At 33.1% G+C, this 11,909-nt stretch overlaps 3 protein-coding genes across 3 annotated transcripts in view; 1 reads left to right on the top strand and 2 right to left on the bottom strand.

Annotated features, from left to right (window-relative positions):
- The window catches only part of MESR6 (misexpression suppressor of ras 6), a 3,487-nt gene extending 2,426 nt beyond the window's left edge, over positions 1 to 1,061 (bottom strand). The window contains exon 1 of the mRNA XM_018446312.1: positions 669 to 1,061. Within this exon, the coding sequence (XP_018301814.1) occupies positions 669 to 731 (63 nt within the window). The 5' untranslated portion in view covers positions 732 to 1,061. The remainder of the gene's footprint in view (positions 1 to 668) is intronic.
- An 825-nt stretch (positions 1,062 to 1,886) lies between these two features.
- Positions 1,887 to 7,588, bottom strand: LOC108721642 (uncharacterized). The gene is given in 8 exon segments (XM_018446285.1): positions 1,887 to 5,364; positions 5,441 to 5,526; positions 5,618 to 5,813; positions 6,491 to 6,653; positions 6,656 to 6,685; positions 6,772 to 6,945; positions 7,024 to 7,214; positions 7,513 to 7,588. Coding segments are annotated over 7 exon segments (3,924 nt in total). The 5' UTR covers positions 7,211 to 7,214; positions 7,513 to 7,588; the 3' UTR covers positions 1,887 to 2,276.
- Positions 7,589 to 9,380: 1,792 nt separating this feature from the next.
- LOC108721670 (WW domain-binding protein 11) overlaps positions 9,381 to 11,909 on the top strand; it is a 2,994-nt gene continuing 465 nt past the window's right edge. Inside the window, 7 exon segments of the mRNA XM_018446330.1 lie at positions 9,381 to 9,560; positions 9,667 to 9,792; positions 9,877 to 9,974; positions 10,096 to 10,267; positions 10,619 to 10,872; positions 11,190 to 11,730; positions 11,891 to 11,908. Coding sequence (XP_018301832.1) covers positions 9,497 to 9,560; positions 9,667 to 9,792; positions 9,877 to 9,974; positions 10,096 to 10,267; positions 10,619 to 10,872; positions 11,190 to 11,730; positions 11,891 to 11,908 — 1,273 coding nt within the window. The 5' untranslated portion in view covers positions 9,381 to 9,496.

Here is an 11,909-nt window from a genome sequence, read left to right as displayed (position 1 = left end):
ATGCCTGGTTTATGCTTCGGTCTTAATCCTAAAATCCTAAAATTTAACCAATGGAATACAGATTTCAGTTAGGACCAATTAAGACTAGCAGACCTATTGGCTGAATTTTAGGATTTTAGGGTTAAGACCGAAGCATAAACCAGGCATGAGTCTGCTGAACGCGACCAATATATTACAATGGGTGCATTTAGTACTACAATCGCTCAACGAGCGCTCAGTGAGCGCTTGCATTTTATTGGCACATTCCGTTAGAACTAAAAATATAGACCAAACAGATACGAGAGCTCATTGAGCGCTCAGTGAGCGGTCGTGGTACTGAATGCACCATATGTAATATGTATATATATCATTATAGATATTCCTTTTTATATTTTAATTTTACGTAGTATGTGTGATCTACATAGTTTTGATCTTTAGAACAGGAGATACCGTATGTACACACTTAGGCATTATTAAATTATTAATTTCATACAGCAATACTTGAACAAAGGTACGATAACGGATAACGGTTTCAGTTTCGCGGAACAATCGAATTATATTTATATTATCGGAGCGCGCGCTGTGTGCGCCACTAACGCCGCGACATCTAGCGACGCAGTGCGCATAGCGATACACGGCAGCGTCCGCGGCGTAACGAACGCGAGAACGAAGCGTTCGAATATACCCACCTCATCGTGGTCCTCCACGACGTAAACCGGCGTCCTCTTGAAGTACTTTCGTATATACGACATATCTCGCAATCCCGGGATACGCGGACCTGACTACTGATTGTCGACGAAAATACGACGATCGCTGGACCGACGAAACGCGCACGTTAAACGATCGATTTTCCAATTAACACCACGACAACGAAATGTACGCGGACACTGAGAATCGCGGGCACGCGACGCACTGCTTCCCGCGGAAGCACGTGGTCATCGACTGAAGTTTGCTCTTAGGCGCGCACCTCAAACACAATCATTTCGCGAATAAAGGGACAGGGGCACCAGACAAGGGTTTACTCCGAATTTCTCACGAGACGAGTTTCGTAAGGTGGTTCCCCTTTTTTCTCTTGCTCTAGTCCGGACCTCCCCCCTTCACCCTCCCCCCTAAGGATGAGGACGCCTTAGAAACCTGATCCTTCTAACATAGCCGGCAGTGGCGAACGAATGTCGTAGAATATTATTTGACAACTTAATATCAATAAATTTATTCAGGCGGACCGGATAGTTTTTAACGAGTCACTGCCGAATAGATCTCTATAGGTTTTCAACGTTAGAATAAACGTTATGTATCTCTAATAGAGTAAATTAAGAGTTTATCTATTTTGGTAAAAACATAGAATCTCTATTAATGTTTTTAGTCTTATGTTAATTTCTACCAAAATAGATAAACTCTCAATTTACTCTTTATACAAAAGCTATGCATCTCACGAGTTATCTCTGTGTCCAAATCCATTACTAGAATACCAACGTTTTGTAAACATTGCAGTTCACTTCATCAGGACTAGGATGCTTCAGCAGCCCGATGCTGTTATTTACTCTTTATCCTTTTCTAATGCTTAAAACTAGGAAAAGATAAAAAGTTAAACCAAGATTAAAATTGATCTACTTTGATAGAAACGGGCATTTAGTCAAATTTACATGTTTCTTTCTGTATTTATTTTATTCGTTTTTATCTTCATAAAAAAAAATGGAAAGTGTTAAAGTTAAATCGGATGATTTTAATTAAAAATAAAATCTAATCTTGCCATTATATATATAAAACATTTATAGATAAAAAAATATTTATATACAGGAAAAAAAATGAATTGTTCTTATTATAATCGCTCAACATGTAGATCATATGATTTGTAAATTATAAAATAAATACATGATATTTATATGCGTATTAATAGACACTAATTTTTATAAAAAGAAAATGATTGTACATGGTAAAATATCCTTACTGCTGACAACCGACAATATTTGATCGATGAGACTACACAAGACTCGATCGCGAAAGATCAACCCAATTGCATAACCGCAAGTAGCATAGAATCGGTAGGAAAAGGTTACCCCCGGCACACAGTTCAAGTCTTGTCGATGCGTGTTAAGTACCTGCGATGCGTGACCTTTCGCTATCGATTCACATGTCATTCTTTGCCGCCGCTTGATCATAAACACATCGTGAGAAAGGATTTGACGAAAATGCGCTCGCGGTACGATTTGAATGTCTCTCGTATAACTGAACAAACAAGATACTCTGTATATCTCGTTTATTAATCTAATTACGCATGATCATTAATCGTACTTTGTCTAATTTTCCAACATTTGAGATTTGTAGATCTCCAGGTGCAATTGATCAGTTTGCATTCTCAATGACGATAAAAATCTGTCAATATCAGTTTCATACGAATAAACATTGTTTGCTAAATCATCGCTTGATTTATGAGCTTTTAAATTTGTATAATTATCATTAGTCTCCTGTCTCAAGTATTGTGGTACGCGATTAGATCGTGATGATTGAGCGTGTGGATATGTACTGGAAGAACATACAGGTACACATCCGTTCCAGTAATCGCGATAAATTTGATTTGACAAGTACGCTTCCTCTCCTGCACCTAAATCGTAACATAAATTATAATCTGGGATTCGCGAATAAAAGCTTTGCATTGGATTCAACGAAGGTCGAAGAACTTTCTTAGCATTCCTACTTGTACGTGAATTTAATGTTCTTGAATATCTTGCGGAGGCGATCGAATTACTTATATCTATGCTATCCTTTGAATCGCATTTATGAGACTTTACATGTTTATTATATTTGTCAAACACATCCACATTATTGTAAACAATATTATTTGTTTGTACAGGTGTATATCTAGTTTGTACGTTTGTAACTTTATTATGTTGAACATTCTTCTTGTCGGATTCTTTTTTACTACTGCTACTGGAGAGCGATATTTTCTGTCGGTTGTTCAGAGTAACTTTATCAATACTTGAATACGTAGCATCCTTCTCAAATGATGTAAATGAGGTATTCTCGCTTGAGGTACTGTGAGTTTCTTCATCGGTTTCATCATTTGTTTGCAAAATTTCTACCTTTTTGTATCTTTGATTGGAGATTGCATTAGTGGAAACGTTATATTTCGTATTTTGTACATTATGTTTATCTTCATTGGCAACTGTAACTTGATTGGAATCAACTTTTTGCATTTTCTTTGTCTTCGAATCTTTTTCCTTTACTGTATTTATTATTGGAGCATCTATTTCAATAGTTGTATGCAATATATCATTATCTTGATTTTCCAAAAGTGAAAGCTCCTCACACACTTGTGAATACTCTGTCAATTTATCACTTTTCGAAGAATTTTCAGATAGTTGTAAATTTTCCGTTAATTCATCATCTTTTGCATTCCTTTCTGCAATTTCTTTAAGAAGCGCCTTCATATCCGGAAATGACAAATTTTGTTCTTTTATTTTCTGAATAAAATCACATGTTTCAGTTTCATTTAAACATGCTGTATAATCTATTATTTCAAATATTTTTTCATTGGGATTTTGATAAGTTCTAAAATATTGTAATGCTTTGCGATATTCTTCAATCTCAGAGTTTGACATCATTAAATTCGGCATATCTTCATCAATATTTGTAGGATAAGGAAAAAATGCATTAAATTTAGTTCCTAATATATAGAAACGACTCTTGAAATCTTCTATTTCTTTGTACATATCTAATAAATTATTATCTGCATTAGATGCTGAATATATATAAGTATCTTGCACCTCTTCATCATTACGAAGTTGTGGAAAAACACACAAGAAAGCTCGTTTCTGTATATTAAGGAAAATTTTGAGAGCTGAAAAATGTTCTTTATATATTAATTTGTAAAAAGAATCAGTCATGCCTTTATATGTATTATCTAATAAATTAATTTCAAACTCGAGTAACTCTTTCCACTTGGAAGCTACTCTCAACAAAGATTCTTCGTCGTTACAAACGTTATTATCGCTGTTGATAACTTTTGTAGCATATATTAATAAATAATTGTTTATTATTGTCCGTATGTGATCATTCTCACTATTATCCAATTCGTTTATAGGTAAACTATGCATAAAATCAGGATTTTTTATAGAAAAAGTATCCTGAGAAGTTCGTATAGACATTTTTTCATCGTTATCATCTTTATCGTGGTTAGACACTGATGCATCATTTTCTTCTTTTTTGTTTTCTTCTTTATTTTCTTCTTTGTTAATTACAGAATCCTTCATATACTGAATAACGTTTTCAATATCTGCATCTGATAATTTGCAATTCTCTGTATCTGATAGAGCTACTTCAAATATGACGTCTTTATTCAATTCTTCCAAAACAGAAAGAGCATCGGAATTAGGTGTAATTGTAAATTGATATATGTTTCTTGATTTGGACGAGTTTGGAATTGATACTTTACTTTCTTCAGAATTTTCAACTGCAGATTCTACAGTTGATACTTCTTTACATTCTTTAGAAGTATTAACTGCAGAATTAGCTTCGCTTTGAACGTAATGTTGAAATAATGAACTAATTTTTATCTTTTCATCTAAAAAATTAGATTTTGATTTTACACATGTATTATTAGAAGCAGTTTTATGACATTTTCTATTTTTTGACGATTTACGTTTTTTAGTAGTATTTTCAACATTATTCTTTGACGATAACATATTGGTCGTCGTGTGTTTCGGTGAAACACTTTTACATTCGTCATATTCTGCAAGAGTGACATTACTTTCCGTTGACAAAATGTTACTGCTTGCTGTGCTGTTGGGTGAAACATTGTTGCATTCTTCATGTTTCACAGTAGAAATATTTGCAACATTATTTTCTGATGATATATCATCGACTACTGAAAACATACGTTCTGACATAGATATTGTCATAGGAGCACCATTTTCAGATTCAAGAATAGTTTTATCAATGGTTGGCAATTTTGTGAAACTTGTCTCAGATTCCAAATAAATTTTTTCAAACACTGAAGTATCGTCAGTCCAAACATCTTCTGTATAATCAGAACTGAGCTTGAACAAATAAAAATTCACTCCACTAATCGAAGTTAATAATTTTCTGAATAATGAAAGCTCACTTTCGGTAACAATTGTAATAGAAATTCCGTAAGATCCATAGCGACCAGCTCTGCCAATTCTATGTAAATATGTCGCCGGATCCGTAGGTACATCCAAATTTATGACCATATTAACATTTTCTATATCTATACCCCTTGCAGTTAGATCCGTGGTCAACATAATTCTATATTCCAAATTTCTTAAGTTTTCAATTGCTTCTAATCTTTTAGTCATATCTTGATTTCCAGCAATATATGAAGATGAAAAACCTAATGAATTAATTTTATTGCTTACTGATTGAGCTCTGTAATAACAGAAATAGAATAATTAAATTAATTAAATATGAAACATTAAATAAAAATTAAGAAATAATTACATACCGTGACTGATAATTTGAAAAAACTAGGCTTTGCTTAAATGGAATCTTGGTAAAAATTTTTATCAACTCATCAATTTTTGTTTGTACCTAAAATATGAACAGATGAATTATATAGAATATTTGTTAATGAAATTAATTTTTATCAGTTCTTATAAATAAAGAAAATAAAGAAAAAAACCTGTTTCATCACATTAGGATGTGGCGAAACCACAGCCACAAATTGTTTGATTCCAATCAAAACTGGTCCATCAATATTTGGTGATGTTAACACTGGAGAGGACATATAAGTTTGTAGAAATGTTTCTAAATCCCCAGGATAAGTAGCACTTGAAGCTATAATTTGCTTGCTGGATGGTAGTTTAGAAAATATATAACTATAGAAAAACATATTAATATAAATTTAGTGATTTACAAGACAAGCTAATAATAATAAATTTGATTGGACACAATAATATGCACCATATAGTACAAATTAAAGTATATTAAATACTAATCTACCTAAATCTAAAAAGCTTAAACATTTTTAAATGATGGATCAGTACACATCCATAAAATAATCTGGAGACACGGTAGTGTCTCGGCGTTAAGCCAAGTGCAGCGACACTGCCGTGTATAAATAACAGGTCAATCCTAAGCAAAATCATAAGGCTAACATGATCTCGTAAGATTAAGAAATAAGTTTTTATAATCTTATGTAATATTTCCATAGACCACTTCTTGCTAGCTGTAAGATTTATGAGAAAGCATAGATATTGACGAATGATTGTATGTCTTATAGTACATATGCATAAAATTATAATATCAGTATAATATCATATGTTCTTACAAGTTTTACAAGAACAAATTAGAGCCTAACAAATCTGTTTAGAATTGATCCATAAATTATATTTATCTTACAGGTTCAATTAGCTTATATATAATTAGCTTATATACAACTATGCATATACTATGTTTCCATATACAGTAGCCTTTAATACATATTAATTTATTATACGTACATGCATATATATATATATAAATTTAATATTTAATTCTTGAGCTCAATACTAACTTGATATCTTTTTGAAAATTAATCTCCATTAATTTGTCTGCCTCATCAAGAACAAATAATCTGATTTTTGAAACTTGAAGAAATCCCTTCTCAATTAAATATTTTACTCTGCCAGGTGCACCAACAGCTATGTGACATTTGCTTAGCTTTTTTTTATCTTTGGCATTCCTCCCACAAAATATTCAACTCTTAATCCTAAAATAACAAAAATAATTGACAAAGAGATAGAGACAACTTTTTTAGAAAATTTATTAGCAATAATATTTAAAATTATTACATACCTTCTATTTTTGAACCTATTGCTTTAATAACATAGGTTATTTGAATCGCAATTTCCCTCGTAGGTGCTACTATTAAAACTTGTGGTGATCCTATCAAAATATTTAAAGTTTCAAGAGCTGTTACACCAAATACTATGGTTTTTCCAGTTCCTGATTTTGCACGTACTATCAAATCTGTAAATTATCAATACTTTTAATATAGATGACATAATTATTTTTTAATATTATATATGTAACTATAGATTATATTACCAAATCCACAACGGCCTAACGGAATGGCTTTCAACTGGATAGGAGATGGTTTTTGAAATCCGGCAGACATTAACCCATCCAGAATATCTCGTGAAAGTCTCATTTGAAAAAATGTAACATCTTCTTCTATTTTTATATCACTCGTCCTATGTTTCTTACTTACGTCATGTGCAATATATTGAGCCATTTTCCTAATAATATATATACATGCAAATGTAAAAAAATATCAATTAAAATATAAATTAAATTTAAAAAAGCAAAAAAAAGCATCTTCCTTTGTACATAACATTATTTCTATTACGTCAATTATAGCTTCAAAAAAATTCTATCAAGCAATACTTAAATATTTTTCCTTCTTTATTCAAATTCCTTCACAAAATGTATTAAAAAAGGTGCAATATATAACCAACAATATTTGTCATAGTATTTAACATACTTAATATTCAGTATGTAAATATAATAATACAATTTATATATAGTTATACAAACTTTTATAAGCCGGTTTATTTCTTGAAACACCATAAACACATGTCCTCCTGCACCACGCAATCTTTCAGAAAAGACGACACAAGGACTGCGGTCAAATTCTCATTACAAATGGTCAAGGTTACGTTCGAAAACATTACCCGAGTGCTTCTGTGTATCATTTTATCTTTGTTGTTCACCCAATGTTAAATAAGGATAAGATGATACACGGGTGATGTTTCCGAACGCAGCCGAAATGGGTGCATTCAGAACAACAACTGCTCACTGAGCGCTCAGTAAGCTTTTTCATCTGATTGGTCTATATTTTAGAATCTAACGAAAAATACCAATCAGATGAAAAAGCTCATTGAGAGCTCAGAACTAAAAATATATACCAAACAGATGCAAGAGCTCACTGAGCGCACAGTGGCTGTTATGCCCGTGTCACACTACGCATTGGAGATTGAAATCGAAGATTGAAGATTGAAATTTGACCAATGAGGGCAAAGGAATTTTAGCTCCTATTGTTTTGATTGGTCAAATTTCAATCTTTCAATCTTCAATCTCAATCTTCAATGCCTAGTCTGATTCCGGCCTCACACTACGCATTGGAGATTGAGGATTGCGAATTAAGGATTAGAATTCGACCAATCAGGTAATTTTAAGTTTAATCCGTTTCGTTCTAATTGGCTGAATTCTAATCCTCAATTCGCAATCCTCAGTCTCCAATGCGTAGTGTGACACGGGCATTAGGCCGGAATCAGACTACTCATTGAAGATTGAGATTGAAGATTGAAGATTGCAATTTGACCAATGAGGGCAAAGGAATTTTAGCTCCTATTGTTTTGATTGGTCAAATTTGAATCTTTCAATCTTCAATCTCAATCTTCAATGCATAGTCTGATTCTGACCTTAGGCGTCGTCTACAATATGCGAAATAAGCTTGGTTTAAGAAGTAAGAGTAAGAAATTGACCAATCAGTCAGTTATTCTTTTCACAATCAACTGTGATTGGTCAATTTCTTACTCTTAGGGTAAAATCACACGGTGTGAAAAAAGACTGCGGAATAGAGAATGCGTCAATAGCTGCGTTCAACAGTTTTGCAACCGTTTTATGATTGTCTGCTGAGATAGGACCATTCTTCTAGATCTAAAAGTATGATCCAATCAGCTCGAAGGAAACTTCCAACAGTTGCAAAACGAACGTTCTGCTGAACGCAGCCATTGAAGCAACCAATCAGCGCTATTCAGCGCTATTCGGAATAGCCTGTTTAAGTAGCTCGTGAAAATTTACCTTTACGCCGTACTTTGACTCCATAGGACTTCACCTTTAGATGTGTTTATACTCCAAATAATTTGAACGTAAATTTGGAGCAATATTTCCTTTAAACTGTCATAGTGGGAATATTCAAGACTGATTTTATTATTATAAGCCCTAATATTTTATTCTAAGCTGCGGTCCACTTGATGCTACAAATGCTTCGAAGCATTCTTTGATTAGTCAATTCGTAAAATTCTTTGTTCTGATTGGTCGCTCAAACGCATCGAAGCGTTTGTAACATCAAGTGGACCGCAGTCATAGGCCAGTATTCATAGTAGGTTCTTATTTTAAGACCGTCTTAAGTAATGTCTTAAGTCGCTAATGCGGCCCTCTGATTGGTTCATGACATCTTAAGATTGTACTTAAAACGGTTTTAAATATAAGATCCGATTATGAATACCGGCCATAAACTCAATTAAAAACCTAGATTTTCGCAGTCGTATGTTTTTCATGAAGCGACTCGTAGCGATGCATTTCGTAACTATCTGCAATTTTTCTATAGGATAAAACAGGATAAGGTTATTTCGTCTACTAGTTTTTCAATGAAGTCATTTCATGTCTTCGATCTACAGAGTACTGGGCGCCCTGTTTTCTTTGAGTCAACGTAAATAAAGTTGAAATTTTACAAAAATTGATTGAACGCATTGTTATTCCGACTGTTAGGAAAAATAAAAAAATTCTGTGAAAAATGGGCCGCCGTTCAATCAACACCACAAAAAGTGGGAAATACATGAATCCCACTGATCAAGCACGTTAGTAATCGAGAACGTATAACCAAATAAAAAACATCTTTAAAGAAGTAGTCTTTGAAATTGAATGACTGTTGAGTATTTAATTATCTTTTCTTTTCATTTATAGGAAAGGAAGCGCGTAAGAAGGAATTAAAAAAGAATAAGAAGCAACGGCAATTAGTAAGAGCAGCTGTTTTGAAAGGCAAAGATCCAGCGCAGATTATCGAAGAAATGGAGAAGATTGATCAGATGGGTTAGAGATTATATTTCTAATTTTTAGAACATACTACGTAGGATGTATTTATATATATATATATATTTTTTTTTTTACTTTTAGAGTATAACGTAATGCAACCACCTCCCTTGAATGAGAAAGTATTGAAAGACAAACGAAAGAAACTTAAGGAAACTTTAGACCGTGTGTTAAAAATGTATGTAAGTATATAAATAGTGTAATAATAAATTTTCTTCACTAAAATATTGGTAAGCTTATGATGACATTAAAAATTGGATTTTACTGTGGGACAATTAGTATACTGTTTCTTTCTTTTTTTAGGCAAAAGATGATCAAGAAAAATGGGCTGAACTGAAAGAACAATTAATACAGTATGAACGTAGAAGAATAGACTTAGTTTCCTATTTTGAAGCTGTACGACATGCACAGCAAGTGCAAGTTGATGAAATTCCACTACCATCAGCTGCCAATGATATATCCAGAATATATCCAGGTAAGTATATTCAAATATTAATTGAAAAATTCTGAAGAATAATTATGCAACTAATAGAAACTTTTATATAGTATCCTAGTAGATACTATATAAAAATTTCACCATTTTTTTAAAGGTTAAAGATAGGGAGAAACATTTATCAAATTTGTAGGATAAGTAGGAGGATATATTTTGATGACCTTCAATAATCTTAAATTTCTTGTTTTTTTTTATCAATAAGAACTTTTTATCAGATGCATCCTATATACTTTTATATACATATAGGCATACTGTATATATTCTATATTTTATATAATATATAATTTTATAATAAATTTTTATTTAATATAAATAATATAAACCTCTTTACAGGTTCCTTAACATCACAGATTCCATTACCAGATATGCCACAGCCGCCTGCACACATGTATCCACCTCATCCTCATTATATATCACAACATCATACTATAATGAATATCCCTGTACCACCAAGTATCCTAAAAAAGACCAGTGCATACGCAACTTCTCCAGCTGTGCCTACATTGGCACCCAATAAAGAGCCGCCTGGTGTGCCACCATTTCCACCTCCAGAATTATCAAGCGACGATGAAGATACAGTTGAAAATGTATGTAAATTGGCAATTCTTTGTTTTATTATAAAAGAAAAGCCTTGCACAATGAGTAACTATAAAACGTTATCCGAGAGGTCCGAGCTGAATCTTAACTCTTAAATAATATTTCAGTATGAATTTATGTATATCTACCTCTACAACTGTACACTGAAATCATTTTCAATTTTTAAATGCAATCTTAAACCGAATTAGGATAATATCATAAATTAAATTGCTAAGCAACAATTTAACAGTTGATGCTAAATAAACATCCTAAAGAACTATAAATAGTTTATTGTGATAAATAATTTCAATGTTCATAAAATTAACAGGTAAAAGATCCACCAACAAAATCAAGAACGATACGATTTGCTGATGATAAGGAGGACAACAAACAAGAGTCAGAAAATAAGGAGAAAGACACAGAAAAGGAAAAAGACAAAGACAGGGACATGGCGAAAGTCAAACCGACCACGTTGCAGCAAAAAATGTTGGCAATGGCGGGACAAGATATCGATCAGTTTATGCGAGAAATGGAAGTCGTCCATAAGAAAAGGGAGACCGAGCGTGCTCAAGATCTAAACGCACGATTATCGTTACTCGAGACGGAAAACGAACCCAATGCTAAATCTAGCAATAATAAATCTAATAAAGGAGAATCCGATGAAATAGAACCGCCTGGGGCATCAGAGCACCTTTCTGGGCACGGGCAACACACATCTCATTCTCACCCTCAGCATACACAGCAACATGGTACAATGCCACCGATGGGCATGCCACCTCCACCTCTACTTTACAGGCCACCTCCACCGCCGTTGCATCTTAGAATGCCACCACCGCCGCCACCTCGTATCGGACTCCGATTACCACCTGGTGATACATTAAAATATTTTTTGTTGCATTATACTTAAATTATTTTATTTTGAAGTCTGTAACTTTCAATACAAATTTGGCTTATAAATCTAAGTTATAGTTACAATGTATTTGTACATATACAAAAAAGATAATATAAAGATACGAATACTCATTTTAGGTCCACCACCTGGAATGCC

The sequence above is a fragment of the Mycetomoellerius zeteki genome, unplaced genomic scaffold, assembly GCF_001594055.1.
Source record: "Mycetomoellerius zeteki isolate Tzet28-1 unplaced genomic scaffold, Tzet1.0 scaffold179, whole genome shotgun sequence".
NCBI lineage: Eukaryota > Metazoa > Arthropoda > Insecta > Hymenoptera > Formicidae > Mycetomoellerius > Mycetomoellerius zeteki.
The sequence above is the reverse complement of the archived record's forward strand: the minus strand, read 5'-3'. Positions and strand labels throughout refer to the sequence as shown.